The sequence below is a fragment of the Rhinolophus sinicus genome, linkage group LG16 (genome assembly GCF_036562045.2).
Source record: "Rhinolophus sinicus isolate RSC01 linkage group LG16, ASM3656204v1, whole genome shotgun sequence".
Classification (NCBI taxonomy): Eukaryota; Metazoa; Chordata; class Mammalia; order Chiroptera; family Rhinolophidae; genus Rhinolophus; species Rhinolophus sinicus.
In genome coordinates, this window is record NC_133765.1 from 38,893,781 (window position 1) to 38,915,590 (window position 21,810).

General features: G+C 55.0%; 1 protein-coding gene and 1 long non-coding RNA gene across 5 annotated transcripts in view; one reads left to right on the forward strand and one right to left on the reverse strand.

The window, feature by feature from the left end:
* Nucleotides 1-6,917, reverse strand: part of GALNT9 (polypeptide N-acetylgalactosaminyltransferase 9) — a 50,569-nt gene extending 43,652 nt beyond the window's left edge. Inside the window, exon 1 of one of the 3 annotated variants that reach the window (XM_074321826.1) lies at nucleotides 5,925-6,915. In XM_074321826.1, the coding sequence (XP_074177927.1) occupies nucleotides 5,925-6,165 (241 nt within the window). In that variant the 5' untranslated portion in view covers nucleotides 6,166-6,915. Of the gene's footprint in view, nucleotides 1-5,924 lie in introns of all 3 variants that reach the window. The other 2 variants (XM_074321824.1, XM_074321825.1) reach the window with 2 other exon arrangements.
* LOC141569272 (uncharacterized) lies at nucleotides 4,655-8,739 on the forward strand. Of its 2 annotated transcripts, none has more exons than XR_012492773.1 (3): nucleotides 4,655-4,795; nucleotides 5,130-5,696; nucleotides 7,478-8,739. It is a non-coding gene; the product is annotated as an uncharacterized LOC141569272 (long non-coding RNA). The 2 variants fall into 2 exon arrangements; XR_012492772.1 differs by having other exon boundaries at nucleotides 5,130-5,536.
* The last annotated feature ends 13,071 nt before the right edge of the window (nucleotides 8,740-21,810 follow it).

Sequence of the window (21,810 nt, forward strand, 5' to 3'; positions counted from 1 at the left end):
CCACACTCGCTGAGTGTGGTTAAGACGTCCCAACCTCTGCCCTCCAAACTGAAGTCCCCATCCGGGAAGATCCATGTCACGATGGCATTCCCAAGGGCCCTTCTCGTCTGCCCCTCCTTCAGCAGCAGCTACGTGTCCTGCCAGGGCATGTGCACTTAGGGACGGAGGAACAGAGAAGTCGGCTAAGCCGTCCTGAGACCTGGGTGCAGTCCTGGAACGTCAGTGGGGGCATCAGATACAGGGATGTTTAGAGACTTTTGTCGAGTCTTCAGCCAACAAAGGATAAACGGTCCTTTTAGAAAACAGTACAGAGCCCTTGAAATATGCAGATTGCTGAGCTGAACCGTAAATGCAAAATCGCTTCGCCCCACACACTCCCAGGCTCGGGCTTTGTCTGCAGGCGTTATTCCTGGAAGCTTGACTGGGATTCCCAGACTTGTCTCCAGGTGAAGCCAGCCCTAGTGAGGTCTGCTCCCCCCAATGGAAACACGTGAGGGGCATTTGTTGTCTCCCCCAAACGCAAGGCTGGGAAAGGGCCTCCATGTCCGGAAAGGGTGTGTGTGGGAGGGGGCCTCCATATCCGGGAAGGGGCCTCCATGTCCTGACTCATCCGAGGTTGGATGGGGTCAGAGCCAGCCCAGCAGGCAAAGCAGCTCAGGCAAAGGAGAGAAAACAAGCAAAACCAAAGGCTCTTAATCTTCTCAGAGTGAGTGAAATGTAATTGCAGGCTGGTCCTCATGTGTGCCCACTGTGGACGACTAGGACGAGGGGACAGGCAATTCTGGTCAACTGGCCTATGGCCCCACCGAGGTCGTGTGAGAGCTTGGGCTCCAGTTGGGAGCATTAACTATTTTTCACTCTTTGTAGAAAATCAACAACAGTGATGGGGGCGGTGGGGTGGCACTGATGCAGGGTGAAAGGCCAGCCAGTCAATGACCCTGGGGGGAAAATGGCCAGCCAATTACATGCCGCTGCCATTCTGAAGCAAGACCTGCCAGGGCCTGTGATTAAATCGCAGACTGGGGCTGATTTTGCAGCAGCGCAGGACTTTGGGACTCATAGGAGGTTCCAGAAGGATGAAGACTGATGGGCTAGAGCTGGAAAGGCCCCTGGAACCAGCAGGGAGCCACTCAGGAATTAAAACTCACAAATGGGTAGGGACCCTCCCTGGTGGGATATCTGAAAGCACCCCGAAGCACATGGGGATACAGAGAAGAAGCTCGGAAAGCCTCTTATATGCAGCCAGGGGCTCTCAGGGCTGGTGGGCTGGGACAGGCGCACGGTGGGGCCAGCGGGTCCCGAGGGGACAGCCAGGTCCTCCCAGCCCCAGACCGCTCGACAGTCTTCTGCAGGCTGCCGTCCCGTCTCACCTGCTTTTATCTTTCTCACAGCACTGACAGGGTGTCCGCCTTGTGCAGGGGAAATGAGAGACCCCTCACTGTCCTCACATGGCTGGTGTGAAACCCTGAGCCAGGGGCTGTCAACGGGTGGGGAGAACGTGGGCTGACCAACCCCCATTCATGTCAGGTGGGGAAGCTTTGGATGGGCTCCCCAGATTAGCTTCTCAGCCGCAATACCTGCCTAGCGATGAAGCAAACACCATGGGAGAAAACGGCTGCACGGCTAGACATTGGTGCAAGGCAAATGTCAGTAATAGTCCCCATCCTGCCCCTCACCATCATATGACCTGTCCATCCAGCTCAACCTGGGGTCTTACTATTTAAACTCATTGTGCTCAGACTATTGGTAGGACTTTGGCTTCCTGCTTTCAAATCTGGGACCCCGTTTCAGTGGGCACAGCTTTGGGGACACATGCCCCTTAGCAAGTTGGTCACCCATGTCCCTACCCCCGCCACCTCCAATCCCCACAAAACTGTCCCCTCAGGACAGGCACTGCTGCAGACCGGGCTTCCCAAGGTGTGGGGTCCGAATCCTGTGGGACCAGCATGTCACCAGGATTTGGGCAGAAAGTGGGCCGGTGGTCAGCGCTCTTACTGTGAGACGTGTTCCCTACTGACAGCCGTCTCAATGTCCTGGTTTCTTTCAAGGAGAAAGTCTTGGTTTCAGGCTAATCCAGCCCCACAAGCCCATCACTTCAGAACTCCCTTTTAACAAAGATGGCAGACCCGGCCCAGAGCCCCTGGTGACGAGACACCTGATGGATTCCAGCAGCACGATGTTGTTTTCATTGCGTTCATTTGTATAGTCACCTCCTACCTAGGCATATGGTGGTGACTGGCAATTGTCTTCTAACAGAAATTTACTTTAAGCAAAAACAGTGAATTGTTTAGAGAAAAACCCACACAGTCATTCAACTGACACATCTTTACGAGGTGGGAACAAATGCAGGTTCTGCCGGACCCTGGGCTTCCGAGCTGCGAGTGCAACAGACCCATGGCCCACCCTCAGGTGAGTAACGACAGCTGTCGTGCACAAACACGGCAAAACGGTGCCAACCCAACGTGAATTCCTGAAGTTTACGAGAGACCAGCGTCGGCAAGGATCTCTTTCCAGGAGGAGGGGCAGGCAGGAAGTGAGTGACCTGCGGCCTTGGCAGAGCTGGCCGCACCCTGGGACGTCTCTGGCCATGGCCTGAGAGCCCACAACTGGACCTTCTGGAATTTTAACTTGAACTTTTAATAACTGTAGAAATGTGGCTCATGCTGAAGCAAGCACCTCTTTTAGCCACCACTCCCTTTCTAAACAAGTCTGGTCAAGTCATGCCGTCTCATTGGCTCCTGGCTTCTCATTCTGAACGATGGACCCCAGCTTTGACCTCTGACTGTAACGTGCGCCTTGTGAACTGGGGCTGGGCTGGGTCAAGGCAGAGGGACTGACCATGTGTGCTCTGAATTTTAGAAACGACCTCCTTCAAAAACCACCAACCAACCCAAGCTGAAACCCCACCGTCCCCACCCCCAGCTCCATTCCAGAGTCACAGCTCCTCAGGAGTCATGAAAACACATCCAGAGTCATGAAAGGGATGGGTGGCCAGGGCGGGGCCAGACTCTGTCCTCTGAACTAGGGAGACACAGCCCTTCCTGATACTAGGGGAAGGCCCTCACCTGTGCAAAGCCCTCACCTGTGCAAGGCCTTCCCCTGTGCAAGGTCTACAACAATGGAAGAAAGCCACCTGCTTTCGCCTCACAGAGGCTTTGTACTGACTGAGAGAAGAGTAAACCCTGCCAACCAGGAGTGCAGGAAAATCCCTTGCCCTCCCCTCCACACCCCTATCCTCAGGGATTTGGCCATTTTCTTAAAGGCACAAGGGCTTGAATGCAGACAGAGGAGTGGGAACACATCTCTCCTTTTCCTTCTCATCAAGCTTAGAGGTTCTCAGGCTCAGCATTCACCAGACTTGCTGGGCCAGCTTCACACAGAACCATGGTTCGTGCTTTCTGTGCGAGTTAAGATATTCACAAGGATATAAACAATTATTTCTTGCCGTGAGCACTGACTTTAGAAGCCAACTGTCACGTACACAGAGGATGTGCCTACACTGCATTTCCTTAAAGAATGTTTTCCCCCAGGTACTGTGAATTTGAATCTTCACATACCAGGTAACAGGTCTTTGCTGAGGTCACTAAGACATCCCAAGTAAAGGCCACCGCACCAGCGAAAGGAAGGGTCTGGGGAAAACTGGGGACAATGTCCTGCCTCTGGGCCTCCCCCCCCCTCCGACAGCCTTTCCTTCCCACTAGCCCCTGCGAGCCAAAGAGAGATTTCCAGGAAGCAGTCAAGGCAGAGGAAATATAAGTGATAAATCAATGTTTTGGATTTCTCCCTCTCCTTTCTAAACTCGGCTGAATTAGTATTGGGTGGAAACTCCCAGGAATCACATTTCTTGGATGTAAAATAGAACAGGCCACAGTGGGAAGGGCAGGGGCCAGCCTCCGCCAGGAAGCTTCTCTTTGCTTCAACAACCTTCACGTGGGGGAATCTGTGCCCATCTGGAGGCTAAGCACTGTTTCCAAATGGCTTCTTGTGAACAGATGTCAACCCCAATGCTATTCTGTCCCCTCCTAGGGACCAACCTGGGATGACAGTTAGACTGGGGCTCTCTTGCCATTTCCAGGAGCAAATACTGAATGACTTCTGGGTGAGACATTGTGCTACGTAGATGGCCTGAGAAAGTATGAGACAGGCTTGTCAAAGAGAGCAGGGGCAGGGGAGACAGTGCGACAGAGAGAGACAGACGGAGACAGAGAGACAAGACAGAGCAAGGAGACAGACAGAGATGAGGGGACAGCTGGAGGAATGGGGTGGGAAGAGAAAGGAGGAAGGACAGAGAGAAACTGAGGGGAAGGAAGAGATTTAGTGAAGGGAGGAAGGAAAAAAGATGTTTGGAAAAGGAGGGGTGGGAAGAGAGAAGGGAAGAGGGAAGGGAAAGAGGATGGGGGGAGCCAGGAGAGGGGAGAAGGGAGACTAGGGTGGGTGTGCAGTGACACCCACGTTCCCGAAACACTTCATTATCTCAGGTCAGTCAGTGTCGGGAAAGTCGCTGCAAGGTCCTGGCTTTTCTGCCACCAAGAATCCTGGCTGCTTCTCAGAACCAGCTCGCGGTGCTGAGCTGGCCGTTGTAATGTTACACAACCGGACGTGCTGCCAATGTTTTTATATAATCCTTCGGTTCTCCCCATAAAACAGACCATAACACCCTGGCAAATACACTCCAATAAAGCTGTGTGCTCTTACGGGGCACGCTGCCTTCCGGGAGATGAATCACATCGCCAGAATGGCCAAGTGGCAGTAGAACCAAACTTTCTCCCCTCGTGGCTTCAGCTGAATTGGAAAGGTCAGAAAAGCACAGTACCCATCAAAAGTACCTGGGGAGGAAAACCAGGGGGCCTGGGGGTGGCGAGAAAGGGCAGGGGGAGTCAGAAGGGTGCTCTGCTCTGAGTGGGCACGCGAGGCTGTGGACAGTTCTCAAATCTCGGGACATCACCAAGTCTCCAGGTTGAGAGGCAGGCTGGGCATCCTGAAGGAAAGCCCAAGAGGACCCCGCAAGCCACCTCCCAGGGGGTGGCTTTTACAGATGCGTCCTGAGGGAGCTCTGCTGGGGTTGCCAGTGCAGAAACCAGAGCACAGCACAGAGGAAAAAGCCCACGAACTTTTCTCCTTCCTGCCAGACTCAGCACAGAGCGACCCAAGGATCCAAAGTGGAAAAGTACTCGGTCCCACCCGCTGCGGCCATGACCCTGACCTTCGCGACCTGATGCTGACTCAAGGGTGACACATACCTGCTCCGATTGAACAAGGAGCCCCCCACCAGCAGCTGGGCTGCCTGCAGTCACTCCCAAGGATCCCGTCCCCCAGGCACGGTGTCCCAGGGTCCACCTCCGTAATTAACACCTGCCAGTCCCCTGCTGGGCCCGACTACTTGTCGCCCAGTCAGGCTGGCAGCCTCACGCTTGTCCCACGGCACTTTCTGGACCAAGCCCCGAGCATCCTCATGGCGAGTGACTGGACAGGCCCTGTGGTCGGGGGTGTCCCTTTCCTCACCAGCCTGGAGGACGCCACCCTGCCACCTCTGAAGGCAGCGGGACCCTGCCCCCTCTCCACTTCAGGGAGGTTGGGGAGTGGTCCCAGGCTAAGGTCATCTCCTAGAGAAGCACAGAGGCCCTGGGCACCTCCTGCTCCTACAGCAGGGCCTCCACCCTCTTTAGGAGTTCTCTCGAGTTCTCTCAGGGAACAAGGTAGAGTCATTGCGTGTGGGGTGGGGGGTGTTCTCAAGTGTCCCCTGGGTGAGTGTGTGAACTGGTCGTCATCCAGGCCAACATTCTCTGCTAATAGGAGGCCTCAAAGAGCCCCTCTCTTTCCTACCTGCCTCCGGAAGTAACCAGAGTTCATCCAGCCCCTGTTGGCCATCAGGCCATCAGTGCCCTCACGCCGCCCCCTTAGCCCGTGGGCACCGGCTGGCTCACCGTTCAGCTGGTTGTAGACCACCTCCTCCAGGTGGTCCAGGCGCTGCAGGATGGCTTCGCGGTCCAGCAGCGCGCCCGCCTTGGCCAGCCGGCTGCGCCCACGGCGGTCCGCGCCGCGCACCACCTGCACCAGCCCCTCGGAGCGGTCCTGCAGGCGGCAGTACACGGAGAAGAGGACGATGCCCACGAACACCAGGATATTCACCGTCAGCAAAGTTTTGATCTTCCTGGCCACCGCCATGAACGCGGTGGAAGCTGGGGGCTGCCTCACCCACGGGGCACCCGGTGGGCACGGCCGCAGAAGCCTCCGCCCAGCCCGCTGCTGGGTGGACCATGAGCCAGCCCGGCTGGCCGCGGGGCCGCGGGGGCTGTGGGGACTTCGCGAGCGGGCTATGGCGCGGGGGGGGGGGGGGGGGGGAGAGTGTGGCGGGGAGGGGACTGTGGTGGGGAGGTCTGAGAGCGGGGGTCTGCGGCTGGGGCCGCGGGTGACGGGTCTGTGGGTGTGTGGGCTGCGGGACGGGGAGAGGGCTGCGAGCCGGGGTCTGAGAGCGGCGGTCTGCAGCAGTGGCTGTGGGTGAGGGGGCTGCGGACCGGCGGCTGCACCCGGGAGCTGTCCCTTCAGCACCACCCGCGCCCGCTCAGCGCGCCCCGCGGCCGCCCGGGGTCCCCGAGAGCAGCGGCTGTCCGGGGCCGCGGGAGCAGGGAGCAGCCGGCATACTCCGCAGAGGGGCGCGGCCCCGTCTCGGGGGGCAGTGGGGCGGGTGTGGGGGCCGGGAAAGCGAGGGAGGCGCGGGCGAGCTGGCGCTCCGGCTGGCGTGCAGCTCCTGCCCGCCCCGCAGCCACGGCGCCGGTGCGGAGTGACGCGGCCCAGCTCATCAGCATGCACGCGCGCCCCGCGCCCGCCTGCTCCCCTCCGGGACCGCCCCACTCCACCCTCCCCGCGGGGCGCAGGGCCCGGCGCGCTCCCGTGCCCCAAGCCTGGCCGGGGACCCACACCAAGGGCACACCTGCGGGCGTGGCAAGGGCGGGGCCAAAGCACCCGCCCTCCCCACACCCCCTCCCCAGATTCGGAATGAATCCCAAACTTGACTGAATCTAACCTGGTCAAGGTGGTGGTGTCTGCATGACTGGAGGTGGGGGTGGGGACCTTTGTGGGGAGTAGCGTGGACAGCAGGTTCAGGGCCACGTTGCTGGTGTCTCTGCTTCCCTCAGCCAAACCGAATCAACCCCGCCTCCCTCCCCTGCCCCCGCTCTGGGGCTGAGGGCTAGAAACAGCTGAGTTCAAGGACAGGCTGGCAGACTTGAGATTTAAGGGGACCTAGGGGCCCCACCAGGTTGAACCCAGACACTCATCAGGAGAGGTGCCACAGACCCCTGGGTGGCAGGTTCCCCAGCTCGTGGTCCCCTTCTGGCCCCTAGTTCAGCACTCTCTTCCCACACACATGTTTCTTGACCTGGACATGCCAACCTGTCCTGTGCCTCTGGGTAGATTCTGGTGAGAGCTAGAAAACCCATTCCTCCTCTTCCTTGTCAAAATATTTTTTCTTTCTCAGGACATTTTGCCTCAAGAAATTCAGAGGACCGCCACCAGGAAGGACCCAGCCAGTGGGACTTCAGACGCACCATCTACAGGGAGTTTACCATATAAATCACGTCTTCCGCTTGGAGCCTGGGATTTCTTTTAATCTTCAGTCCAGAACAGTCTCCCGAGGCAGCGTCTTTGATAAACACTGGCCTGTTTTTGATAAATAGACATTCCTGTGTCCTTTCCTAGGCAATGCTGCATTTTTGTTCATAAAAATGCCAGGTTGTAAAGATAGCCTTCGGAACAATAGCATCAACAGCTCACATTTACGCAGTGGTGAGGTTTCCCAGGCACTGTACTAGGTGCTTTATGGCTGTGAAGTGATCAGTGCTAAGAGCAGCGAAACTGTGGTACAAGCTGGTATGATCTAACTTTACAAATGAGGAAACAGAGGCAGCGAGAGGGTGACGCTTTGCTCAAGGTCAGATCAAAGGCAAAGCATGCATCTGGGATTCAAGCCCAGACAATTCGGCTCCAGAATCAAATTGATTAGCCATTGTCACTCGAAAAAATAAAAAATGAAGCATTTTTCATTATATGTGTATTGAAAGTGACGTTAATGTGGTTTTGCAGGAGAAAGCATTGTTGTGTTCATATTTTGTTCATATAACTGCATTGCACCGCGTCTAAAATGTAGTAGGAAATGACACATCCCAAATATGCATCAATATTTGGGTAAATTTCATTCGAAATGCAGTACGTGGACTTGGGAAAGTTTGGGGGCACTGCACCTAATCATCCAGCAAACCAGAATTCATCTGATTTTTAAAATATATTGAAAATCAAGAGTAACTAAAGGGCATTTCTTGTTCACATTCAACCAGGGTGTGAGGCATGCCACGTTTCACTACCTAACTGTATCAGTCCTCATAGGCTGGGCTATGTCCACAAACAACCCACCCCCAAATCTCAAACTGTGCAGGGCTATACCTCACACACGCGACAACCCCCGGGGTCAACAGGGAGTCGTGCTGACTAGTCACTTCAGGTCACAGCATTCAGACAATGGCCACCTCGGATGACGGCCGTGTCAAGGGGAGAGGACAGCTTAGCAGGGCCTCAGACTGGCCATTAAGTGACCAGCCTAGAAGTGACACTTGCTATTTCCACTCACCACTTATCAGCCAGAAGATGTCATGTGGACACCCCAGCACAAACGGGGGCAGGAGGGAGAGGCAGGAAGTGAAATTCTACCATGGGCTTGGAAGATGGAGACCTGGAGGTCGTCTGGGGAACTGCACTCCTGATACACAGCAACCTTCCAGAACATCAGGGTTTCATTCCAAACTCCCCCACACTGCCCCCCGCCAGGCTCCCAGGGTGCCATGCATGCTTATTGTTAGGTTAGAATGTAATGCAACCATTTTAGAGAAGACTAAATAAAAATGCCTGCGCAGTGAATTTTGGTTTAGACCAAATTCACTGATGGGGTTGGATCTCGGGATGTGGCAGCCTTTCCTGAGCCAAGATCCTCAGAACTGACACTCGAGCTTCCAAATGCTGGTGGCGTTTCTCCTCCTGCACACTGTCAACTGGAGGTGGCAGGAGGCAAGGGCAGAGATTGTGTAGGCCACGTGCTCGCTGAGAAATTGACCTCCAAACCCTCAGCCTCACCCATCAGCAGCTCCAGTTCTTGCCCAGAGATGAAGTGGGGTGCCAACGACACCCCAAAATCCCAACTCCAACTCTGCCTTCCCCTGACTCTAATTTAGCTCTGACTTTAAGGGACTTTAAAGAGTCAGCAGAGATGTTTGTGGAGTCTGTTCATTAGCCACTGATGCCACTCTTGGATGCCCCCATGTGACAGCTGGTGGGCCCACAGCCCATTAACTCCACAGATGGGCACATCAGTCCTCGGGCAGGTGACAGCGTACGTTCGCAGTGTGCTCAAGAGCAGGGAGAGGCAGGGGGCTTCAAGGTCTGCCTGCCAAGCCACCACCGGCCTTCCAGTGAGCTAAGAGAATGGATGAGAATGTGTGAGTGAGGGATGGACGTGTGTAAGAGAGAGAGGGAGTGTGTGTGTGTGTGTGTGTGTGTGTGTGTGTGTGTGAAAGAGCGAGAGGGGGGAAGGGGGGAGAGAAAGGGGAGGGAGGGGGGAGAGAGAGAGATGGCAGGGAGTGGGGTCGGAGGGAGTATTAATAGATAGCAGAAAGTGTCACTTTCTGCTATCTTTTCTCCAAAAACACTCTAAAAGGGCGATAGAATGTGTGTTTCCCTGCCACCTAGACTGCAGCTGTCCATAGGGTCCTGGGGCTTCATAGTTACTATGTCACAATACCATCAGTCACTGGCAGTCACCATCAGCATGACCCAATGCCTGTCCCTTGCTGGCCTCTTAAGTACAACAAAGACTTCGTCTAGGAAGCCTTCAGGTTTCGATTTTTCATTCATTTACCAAATACTTAGAGAATATTTACCACGTGCCAGAGGCTGTTCTAAGTACTTTACAAAATGCACACACTTAACCCTCACAGCAGCTCTCCAAGGCAGAGCTCCATTATACCCATTTTGCAGATGAGGAAATAGAGGCACAGGAAGGTTGAAGGGCTTGCCTAAAGTCACAGACACTGGCGATGATGCCAGATTTGACCTGGAGTGCATCCTTTAAGCTCTGTTCTAAGCTGCCTCCATACTGAACAATGAACTCTCCTGTTTCCTGCTGGCCCACAATGTAACTTGTCCCTTCATCATAAATCCTGGCTGGTGAACCATTAAACCTTCAGGGTATTCAAAGCACCGAAAAACAGCAACTTAAAACAACAGCATTCAGTCATTTAGCTCGTGGATCTACAACTGATGCAGGAGGCAGAGGGCAGGCTCACCTCTTGGTGAGGTCTGGGGCCCCAACCAACCGCAGACCAAGTGCAGACGAGTCAAAGCCGGAAGCTGGCTCATCCGGGGTTCATTCCCTCTCGTGTGTCTGTGGTGACAGCCAGCGGTTGGCTGGGACCTGGGCTGGGCTGTCAGAACGCCCACGGTCCTCCTGCCCCCCACACAGGGCCCCCTCCCTCGCTGCCCCCGCCTCCCACGCCCCTCCCACCCCCACCCCTCCATGTGGCCTGGGCTTCCTCAGAGCAAGCATCGCTGCAGGGACCCAGCTCCAGCCTCGTGAGAGAGCCAGCAGGATCCATGGCCTGTGTGACCTCGGAAGTCACACGGTTACTCCCACCGCCAGATTCAGGGGGAAAGACACAGCAGACATCTCTTCATGAGAGGAGTGGAAAGAGTTTGCCGAATCCCTCTTCCCTAAGGGGTCTGATGACACGTCTCCTGCCCCTCCCCAGCTGTCAGGAGGCCATGGAATCCTAGCTGAAGGCTGGCTGCAGGGAGGACCTGCCCTCGTGGGGCCAGGGGCCTCGTGGTGTGCCCACGGATTTGATTGCACTTTCGTTTTAACAACCACCGCCAGGAGCAGGCGTCTGACATCACCCTGGAGTGGAGTCCCAGCAAGCAGGCCTCGTGCCTTCCCCATGCGAGAGCCTCACTTTGCTCGGAGAGCTGCACATGCCACTTGGCCACAAGCATCTATTTCACACCAGACTAATTCCTGATTAGGCTAAACCAACCTGCGACAGGTAATTGGACAGTACTGGGGGCCAAATGCCTGTGTCCCCAGATTTCATATGTTGAATCCTAACCCCCTAAAGGTGAAGGTGCCAGGAGGTCAGCTTTGGGGAGGTGATTCAGTCACGAGGGTGGAGCCCCGTGAATGGGGTCAGTGCCCTTATCAGAGCAGGAAGTGCCGCAACCTCGAGTCTGGGCATCGGCAGAGACCCAGATGTCTTAGGAGGAGAGGCTGCATGTCAGGGGCATGGGCTGCAGGGAGGTCGACTTCCCTGTCTGCTCGGGGGGAAGCACTGGTAGCTCCAAGCTTGGAGCACGTTTCAGCTGGAAAAGGCCACCACTGGACGCTCTTCCTTCTGTCAGAGGAAAATAGTCACCAAAATGTTTTCTGTTTTTGTTGACTCAGACCTGCACCAGACCTGTGAGCCGCCGGCTCGCTCTTCCCTGGGTCCCTGCAAAGGTTTCTGTTAATGTAGTCTGTACCACTTGAAAATTGCCCGTCCTGGTTCCCAGTGGATTTATCCAATGAGGATAAATCTACGTTGTTTTAAGGTGCCCGGTTTGCAGGAACTTGTCATAGCAGCCTGGAAAATGCACAGAAAGACTCAAAAACAAGATTCAAATATGAACAGTCATAACAATTTGCGTCATGAATAAATAAAGGGGTCCTGTTTACCTGTCTGTTCAATATGGGGGTCCCTGGATTCATCACAAAACCCAGATTATATAAATCAGTACATTTCCTGTGTTGGTGAAGCTTGTGTGGGCCGGGTCTCTGCTACTTGCAAACACAAAACCCCGCTGGCCACAGTTTCAGGAAGCAATTTCTTCATTCTAAGAAGCACTGTATCAGGAATCACTAGAGCTTTACTTCCCAAGGACTTTTTTCAAGCTGGTGGCAGAAGGGCTCAGTGCTGTTGGTGACATTCGGAAACAGAGAGCGGTGGTACTGGGGTTGGGACACAGGCCACTCCCTGACTGCAGCGGACATTCCTCTCCCCTCCGGCAGTCTCCAACTCTGGGTTTTTGGCTGAATTCCTCAAAGAGGGGCCACAAAGCAAAGCATCGTGTAGAAAGATTGATGACAGTCATTTGTATACACGAGTGGGCTCGCAGGCTCGCAGGCTCAACAGCCCTGCCACCACCTTTTCGTTTTATTCAGTGTGAAGGAGCAAGCTGTTCCCAAACCACAAGTATCCATTCCTCATAAATCACACGTTCCAGGGCGCCTTCCGGGACGCGTGGCTCCAGGCAGGTGCTGTCACTGCGGTGCTCTGGGCTGTCTTCTCCTGATGGGACGGTTGGCCACCCAGGAGCCGGTGGTGGGGAGGGCTGAGTGTCAGTCCCACTCTGCGGTGTACCCCAGTACCAGCCCCCAGCGAGAGTGCGCTGAATGAATGAATGAATGAATGAATGAATGAATGGATCAGCATCTGGGGCTGAGACCATAGTGTCTGAGTCTCTTCTGAAAGACATTGTAGCCGCCCATGTACCCCTGACGAAGCCACTCCCTTCGAGGACTCGTCGTGTCCCATCAGTGAATAAACACATCAGAAAGCTGGTCCCCGGGCCCTTTGGCTGTGTCTGATCTTGTGAGCCTGTCTGCTGCCAGGGGTCCTGAGGACGTGGCACCACAGAGAGGACACGGGCCGTGTGAGCAGGCGCCCATGGCCGCCCTTTGCCAGGAGCATGGCATAGCCTCGTCACCGTGTCCCTCCAGGACACCGTGAGACCTTCCAGGCACAGGAATGTCACCACAAGCCGTCCTAAACAAACCATCTAGAACAACCTGCAACAACCTCATTAAAAATACATCTGTGCTGGATTCAACGTCTGGGGCCCAGAGCAAGGGCTTTTCAAATTCTGTGGGCTCCTGCCAACTCTCACTACTGTATAATTTAATCTAATTGATCAATTAAATCCAAGTAATTTTTAAATAAGCTGTAATAACAGTTAGATGATTTCAGTACTTCATATAAGTTTCTTAATGACTTTTATCAAAGGAAACTATCCACTGGGACTTGCCATGGTCAGTCATCTGACCTTGTAAGGACGTCGTGTCTCCCTCTATCCGCCTTGAATTACACATTGGCTGTCAGCTACCAAGCCATGCCGTGTGACAAGCCACTGTCAGAATGCCACAGGCTTCGGTCAACCGAGCATTTGCTTATTGCTTGGCTGGTCAGTTCTCATGGATGTGGCTGGGCTCCCCAGGGTGTGTGGTCAGCTGTGGGTTAGTGGGTGGCTCTGGCCCTCTGCATCTCTGGACCTCAGCTAAGGTGGCTCTGCTGTCCTCCAGGGGGCTGGCCTGGCGTGTTCTGGTGGTGCTCATGGACGGGCAGAGAGGGTGTGGAAGGGTGTTGGCTGGGCCTACCTCCGGGCTGCAGCTGCCCCCGGCAAAGGGAGGCATGTATCAGAGCCAGGGGCCTGTTGTGTGCCAGGCAAAGGGCTGGGGTGCAGGGGCCGTGCCTCAGGCCACAGGTGCCGTCCATCTACCTGAAACTCTTTGGTTGCAGGTGACAGACACTGATCCAGAATAGCGTGAGAAGGAACTGGATTTACTGGGAAGACACGAGCAAGATAGAAGGGGCAGGAAAGGACCAAGCTTGGAGAAGAGTCAGAAGCATTCTGACGTGAGCCGACAGGCGGCAGCGATTGAGGGATGGTTGGTTGCTTCATGATGTCCCCTGAGGTTGGACGAGTGTCAGTCTTTCTCCGGCTCTGATCCCTCCAAGACTTCACCCAGGGGGGAAGCAGTGACCCCAAGAGAGAAGAGAGTGCAGTTTCCAGAAGTGGAAGGAATGGCTGTCGGCTGCAGAAATAACAAAAGGCCCTTGTGCAGAGCCACCTGGCCCAGGCTGCCAGGGGCTGCCAGAGCGCCACCACCCATCTCTCGTGCAGACTTTCCCAGGTGAAGCACCTCAGGCTGCCCCACCGGTTACAACAGGCAGCTTTGTGCTCGGACCGGATCTCACCTCACGCCAGGCCCTGGAGGTTCCGACTCTGAGGCTGTCCTTGTCACGGCTGAACACGTGCTGTGTCGCTTCCCGGCCAGGAGCCGTCAGCTCATCCAATCCCCACCCCATGTCTACAGTCGGGTGCTAATACTCTTTACCCCGTTCTACAGATGTCATGGGCTGAATTCACATGTCCTCACCGCAGCCCGTCTGCACATGGCCTCATCTGGGAACAGGGTCCCGGCAGAAGTAATCAGTCGAGTTAGCAGGGAACCCTGTTCCACACGCCTGGAGTCCTTATGAGAAGCAGGTTAGGACACACACAGGGGGACGATCATGTGAGGACCCCGGGAGGACACGGCCGTCCACATGTTGAGCACAGAGGCCTCAGCGGGAACCAGCCCTGCCCACATCTGGTCCTCGGCTTCAGCCTCCAGGACTGGGGGGCCATAAGTAACTGTATTTGTGACGGTGGCCCCAGGACACTGACACAGCAGATGAGTACCTGGAGGTGGGAGGAACCAAGCTGCACACCTGGAAAGAAAGGCCGGCCTCCGGAGCTGCTTTAGGGTGCCTCCTTCCACACACGGGGGCCGAGTGACCCAGGAGAACACCCGTCTCCTCCCAGCTTGTCCAGGCCCCACTGCTGCTGGGAGCCTTGCTCTCAGAGCCTCATGGAGAAATTCGCAAAATGTCTCCTTAAAGGCAGCAACAAAGCTTCCCATGAATTCTCCATGAGTGTTAATGTCCCCACAGGCTCCAATTACAGGCTTCTGTGAAACTGAGTTTTCCCAAACAAGCTCCACTTTAATTTGAATAGCAAACACTTTGCACAGCAGGCTACTGTGATTCCCACCGAGCCACAGAGAGCTGGGTCCCCTCCAAACCCTGGGACCCAAACCCCAGGCCTCAGAAATGGAGGGGAGACAGATTTGGAGGGACGTGGAGCCCCGGAGGCTAGAGCCCTGGGAGAGACCTGACCCACCTTCCTGAGCTGGGCAGTGGAGGGTAAGGGTCTTTCTCCCAAGAATCCTCTGGTTTTGCTCTGTCCCTCCTTCACTGCAACCTTCATCACAAAGCTTTCACATGCTCCCAGTTAATCCACTGCCTTTGGCCCCCTAACACTTCTTTAAATTTTAGAGTTATTTACCAATATTTACAAATTGGGACATTTCTCATTTAAAAGGATTTCTGGTGTTTCTGGAAATATTTAGAAATATGGCTACATAGAGCTCCTATTTCCTCATGGAAAAAGTGAGTGGACTCGAGCAAGTGCGGCTCCTTTTAGAGGGACGCGCAAGAGCTAGCTTGCCACAATTCCTGTCTAGCCCACTTCAGTCATTTATTTTTACCTCCCTGTCCTGATGCCTCTTCAAATATCCTGTATCAGGAACAAGATGCTACCACCATCACTACCATCACTACCATCACCACCATCACCACCACCACCACCATCACTGCATATACACATGCACACATGCATGCGTGCACACACACACACACACACACACACACACACTCACACTGTCATGCGGGGTCTCTGGTCCCACTCCCCGCACCAGAACGCAGGATATGGTGAGGCCCAAAAGGAACACCCATGGAGCCATGAATGGGGGTTCATACCACTATATTCTTGCTGGCAGCTGGGTTGGAGACACAGGAAACAGGAGCCACACGATCCGCAACCTGCTGTCTACTTCTCTTCCAACCAAGCAACCCCCTAGGGTAGCCACGGCAGTTATATTAGTGGCTAATGGCTAACCAGTAAAAGCTGATGGCCACCCAGCCACAGCAGATGGACATCTGATTACAGCTGATGGCCATCTAATAACCGAGCCAGCACCTTTCCACATGAGGCCATTTGGACCTGCTTCCCACACACAGTCAGCACCCACTGGCTCCGACACACATGTGGCGTGTGCAGGACGAAATACTTCACCGGGGGTTTTCCCTGTACATCTTGTCCTGTCTGATGCCCTCAATTGCCCTGATAAGTAAGTAAGGCTCAGATTATGGTCATTTTATAGGTAAAACGGGCACCAAAAGACTAACTGACCTACAGACACTGCAAATAATTAGAAAGAGATGCAGCAAGAGCCCACTGTTCTGAGCCTCTGTGCTACGTCGTCAGTCAGATCCCACCAGACCCCTAAGTGTCAGGCGAGTCCCCAAGCCAAGAACCAAGGGTCCCCATCCATTCCCCCAGTCCCTGCAAGCACACCCGAAATACCTGCGGGGACCGCCCTCCAGCCTCACCCCCCCTCCCCTCTGTGCGCCTCCCCCAGCTCTGAGTTTCCTGGCAGAGATGTTGGAGGGGATCAGGGACACCCACTGAACGCGTCCCATATGTTCCTTCCCAAAGAAACAGTTTCTCAAGTGGATGAATTTAAATCTCTTCTCCGCCTGCCGGTATCCCAGCCTGGCATCTCCATGCAGCAGGTCCAAATGCTCCCTTCCCCGCCTTCCTCCCGCGCAGAAAGGAAGGAGGAAGGGAGGCAGGAATGGAAAAACTAAACAAATAATCGTGAGAAGCCCGTGGGTCCAGGACAGGGCTGGGGGCCTCACGTGGAGTCCTGTGGTATTCTGATTGTCAGCACTTCACGTTGTCTTCACCTGTCTGGAGGAAAAGACAGGGTTACTGAAGAGTGGCTTTTAAATCTGCCTTCCCTCAGGGGCAGGTCGCGCTCTGGGTCTGGGGCCCTGCTCCACAAGTAGCGATTAAACCATAATCCTGAGTGGTGGTCAGGAGGCAGCTCTGAAAAGATGCCTGTTTGCTGAGCTCTCCCCTCTGCAGACAGCCTGAGTGTCCAGACAATGCAAACAGGGCTGCCGCTGCCAACCCGCTGAGAAATACCTCATCCATTAGCTTATTGGCTAGAGCAGCTTCCCTTTGATTTGTCTTGACTGCCTCATTGCATGACCAGGTTTTCTCAGCACCTACCAATCTAATTACCTCTGTCAATCTACTTTGTGTCTCAGGCGTGGAACGCTGCACAAGGGAGCGAGGCCACATGGTGTGGATTTGGGGCCGGGCCAGCTCACGTGCAGGGTGGATAGTGGACGGGTGGCTTCGGCAGGAAGCAAACCCCAAGATAAGCGGATCAGCAGCAGAGCTGGGCAGAGCCTGCCCTCTCTTCTACCTGGACACATGGCTGGACTACATTTCCCAGACTCCCTTGCTGCCAGGTATAGCCATGTATCAGAGTTCTGACCAATAGCGTGTGAGCAGAAATGATGGGTTTCCCTCCAGACCTGGACCTGGTCCTTGCTCTGTTCTTCAGGCCGGCTGAATGGAGAGGATTCAGAGGGTCAGACATGGGAGGGGCCTGGGTCACATGACCACCAGGTGGAGTCCACACCTGCCAATCAGCCCCTGGTGACCTACACTGGATAATGACTGAGCTTTTCAATGTCAAGAGTAAACATTTCTTGTGTTAAGCCTCTGGGATTTCTTAGGTGTATGTGTCCGGCACCTGGCATCTTTTACTTTTGCTGATATAATACTCTGAGTCAGGACTCTACGCTTGGCAAATGGCAAGAAACCCACTCAGAGAGGCTTGAGCGGGATCAATGGAAATTATTAGCTCCTGTACCTGGGAAGTGCTGGGCCGGTGGGGGTCCAGGTGCGGCTTGATCAAGGACCCACACCTAGCACAGGGAGCGCAGGTGTCTCCTGGCCCAGTCCCTCAAGGTGGCTCCCAGCCAGCCAAGCTCACCTCCGTGGGGGCCAGACCACGACCTGCCACACCCGGCAGAGGCTGTCACCCGCAGTTCTCCTTGTCTCTGGAGGGGTCGCATGTCAAGGCTGGGGCACAGTGACCCTCAGCTCAGTTGGTCACACAGAACGGGGGAGGGGAGGGGCAGCCTGGCAAACAGAAGTGCGGCTGTCATTGGAGAATAATGGGGGGCCATTGGTTGGTCCCAGGAAAGAGGGGGGTGCCAGGGCCAAGGAGAGAGGCAAGCCCACCCACCCTCTTCCTTTGGGGCCCTACCCTTGTAGGAAACACCTCCCTCATGTCTAAATGGCTGGGGGGTGAGGAGCGGTTCCACTTCCACACACACCCATGCCCAGTGGCCCGGGCTGGCTCAAGTCCTGCCCAGGATTTTGATGGCATACGCGAACAAGAGCGAGGTTGTCTCTGAAGACAGACCCTGTGGGGACTGATACGGGGGCACGTCCTGGCAGAGCTAAAACACTGCAGACGCAGACACTAGAGAGAGGAAAGACCTCACCCAGGGCACCCTCGGACCCTGCAGCTCAGTTACCTGCCCTGCCCTGGAGCGCGGGGCCCCTTCCAGCACATCCCTCCTTTGTCGAAATTAGTTCAAGTTGATTTTCCATCACTTGCCACCAAAAGGAGCCTGAAACTACAGACTTGTTCCGCAGACGGGCTTTTTCCTTCTCTATTGTGATAAAACGTCAGATTTATCTGAAGTTGTTTCAGTTAGTTTGTGACCCAGGCGTTCTCGGGAATGGCCGCTGCGTGCAGTTTGGCCAAGTGAGGCAGCCAGGGTCCTCGGATGCCGACCCCTCCCCGTTGAAGCCCCAAAGCTACTCTTAACTGAAAAGAACAATGATACCAATCCTTGATGTGCACAATTGGCATTTTTACCTAAATTTTCTCAAGCATATAAAGGTGGAAGTTGGCTTTAGAGAACATGGCTAGTTTCACTGTGTCTAAGGTACAATTACTATGTGAAAATCGTGTCTCGGCATGTCCTCTGGTGTCCCTGGGTCCCCACGCCCACCCCTTTGGGTTCCCTGGAGCCCACACTACCCACGGCTGGGTGTCCGTAACCCCGGCCCCAGAAATTTGGGACGATCACAGCTATGGTCGAAAGACACCTAGCCTGGGCTGGAAGGACTTAGTGAGTCCACGGCCCCCACCCACAGAGCGGCCCTGGGAGGGTGGAATTTTGGAGATTTGGTCGTCCTCTGCTGGCAGTGTGTGATCCTGTCCTGGTGGGAATCCAGCCAGGACCCCTCCGTGGCCCACCTACTCCCAACCTCATCTCCTCCTTAGAAAGACCCTCCATGAGGAGACAGAAACACTGCTGACTCCACTGAGCCTCAGGGCCCTCCCAGCTTTGGCTGGGCTCCCAGGGGAACATTTGGAGAAGAGGAAGGAGGAGCGAGAAGCAGGTGTTTCCCAGCCACCCTGGAGAGGGACTCACGTGGCATCTGTGCTCGGGGAACGTTCCAGCTTCCGAGGGAGCCCATCCCGCCACTTCAGCCCCGCCATCTGGAACATTCTGACTCGGATCTGCTGGTGTTCACTTTCTAAAACTGTGCGTTCCTGGGTCTGAGCTGGGGAGCAACTGTGTGTGGAAAATACGCGTTTCCTCTCATATGTTCCAGTGACACAGAACAGCTTGCTTTCAGTCCTTTCAAAAACACAAGCCGGAAAAAGAAGGAAAGAAAGCACAGCCTTTGCCAAGTGCTCTCCTCGCAGAGGAGAAATCCTGGTGATTCTGGAAGAAGAGAGTGCTCTGGAAGGTGGGGGTGCCCGCTGGCAGGTGTGGTGTTGAGGTGCCAGGTTGGTGCAGAGGAAGGCGACAGGTGAGGGCCATACAAAGGGCCTTTTGTGCGGGGTGAGCAGGACCCATCCCGGGGACCCAGCCTGGTGCAGCCCAAGCTGCTGGGCTTCTACGAGACACGGGCTGGGGGACGAGGCTGCAGAGCAGTGAGTCTCTGGGACATCACGGGGCATGAGGGGTCTCAACTCCAAGCTGACCCTCTGGCCTCACGGTGGAAACCCACTTGAACTTGCTTAATTAGAAGCGATGTGTATTAAGTCATGAAATCTAATTCTGGGGGTGGTGGCACCAACCTCTGGCAATGGAAACGGTAGCCGTGGATCCTGCCAAGCCCGTCTCACACCTTGGCCTCTCTCTCTCTCTCTTTGCCAACTTTCTCCTCCCCCAGGCTTCCTCCATGCCAACCCCCCACACCCACAGGCCATGAGGCTTGGTCTCTGAGAGTGGCCCATCCTCTGAATCACCTCCCCGCCAGAGTGACAGAACCCAGATAAAGACGACATTTCCCTGCCTCCCTTGCAGCAAGGTGTGTCCATGTGACACCACCTGGCCAATCAGCTGTGACAAGAGTGATGAACGGACGCCCCAGGCAGACATGCAGTCATGTCCTCCCTTCCCAGGTGGAGCTGACCTGGTAGGGAGACTCAAGCCTGGACTGAGGGCCCCACACCTGCCTCTGGCCCCAGCACCATCCGTGCTGCCAGTTGCCCTCTTCTCTCCAAGTCAAACCCTCTATTCCTGGGCTCCCTCTCTGGGCCCTTCCTCTGTTGGGCAGTGCCTTGGGTCCCCGTGAACCTGCCACATTTGTCTCCCTCCTCTCAGGTAACTCTGTGACCTGCTTTGTGAGAAGGTGCCAAGGGAGCAATGGGTCGTTGGGTACTCCAGACAGGTGTGCAGCCCAGGTGTGGCCGCAGGATGAGATGTCTTGCCAAGCTCACATCGCCTCCTCCCTGCTCACCAGCAGAGTTGCTCTAATCCGGCAGTGTCTGCGTCACATTTCTCTGGAGAGACACCTCTGTGCATGGTGAGGCGGCAGCTATCCACGAGTCCTGTGTTTTTGAGAACTCACCTTGGGGCTCGGCTGTCGTGAACCGACACAGTCTGAGTGTGTCCCCCACACGCCAGCCTCCCTGCCCCTCTGTCCTCACGGGACCTCTGCTCAGTGGCTTTGCTTCTGGATTCGACAGTGCTGGTCACCCCACTGCGTTTAGAGCACTCGCGTCCTTGCCGTGTATCCATGACCCGTGCGGTCTGGCCTGCAGCCCTCACTGCATCTTGTCTCGCCTCCCTTCTCCTCACTGTGTTGGAACACATTTCCTGGATACGCCAGGCCCTGTCCTGCCTTAGGGCCTTTGCACGTGCCGTTCCCACTGCCTGGGTCCTCTCTCCTCTCAGCTGCTGCCCTTCCATCCCATTAACTGCTGCTCATATCTCAGACCTTAGCATCCTCACTCTCAGAATACACCGAGATCTCCTGATTTCCTCTTTGTGTCCCATGTTCTTTCTTTCTCTCAGAGCACTCACAAACTTTGTGAAACATAATCACATGACTATTTGACTAGTGACTGGCTTTCCTGCTAGAGTGGAAGACCCCTGAAAACCAAATGTACATTCCCACTGTGGGGACAGAGCCCCAGAAAGTAGTTTCCAGGCTCTCGGCCTCACATAGAAAGGTGCTGGCTCAGGTAGTAAATGGCCATCAACCTTGGCCGTCAGCTGTAACCAGTGAGCCATTGGCCACTAATATAACTGCTGTAGCTAAGCTAGCAGGAAAATGGGAGCTAGCAGGAAGATGGTGGCTGAGTTAGCAAGAGCGGATTGCAGTTAGCACGGCGGATGCCACCAGCGAGAATATGGTGATATGACTCCCCTACCTATGGCTCCATGGGTGTTCCTTTTTGGCCTCACCATGTCCTGCGTTCTTATGTGGGGAGCGGAAGCAGAGACCCCGCAGGAGGCCTCACATGACAAATGGCGCAATGAGCAGGGTCTCCCGCACGACACCCACCCACCACTGTGTCTGCAGAATTCAAATCTTTGTTGCATGAATGCTAAAGGGGCAGACACAGCCAACACAGATGAAACAGACTGGTTCTCTATGGTTCCCTCACAGAGACTGGTCCTAAAACAAGGGATTTGCCTGCAAATCAGAGACATTGTCAGAGTGGGTGTGTGTCCCTTCCGGGAGCTCCGTCTGTGGTCTTGACACTGTGCTGGATACCCAATCATTTTTAGTTTAACC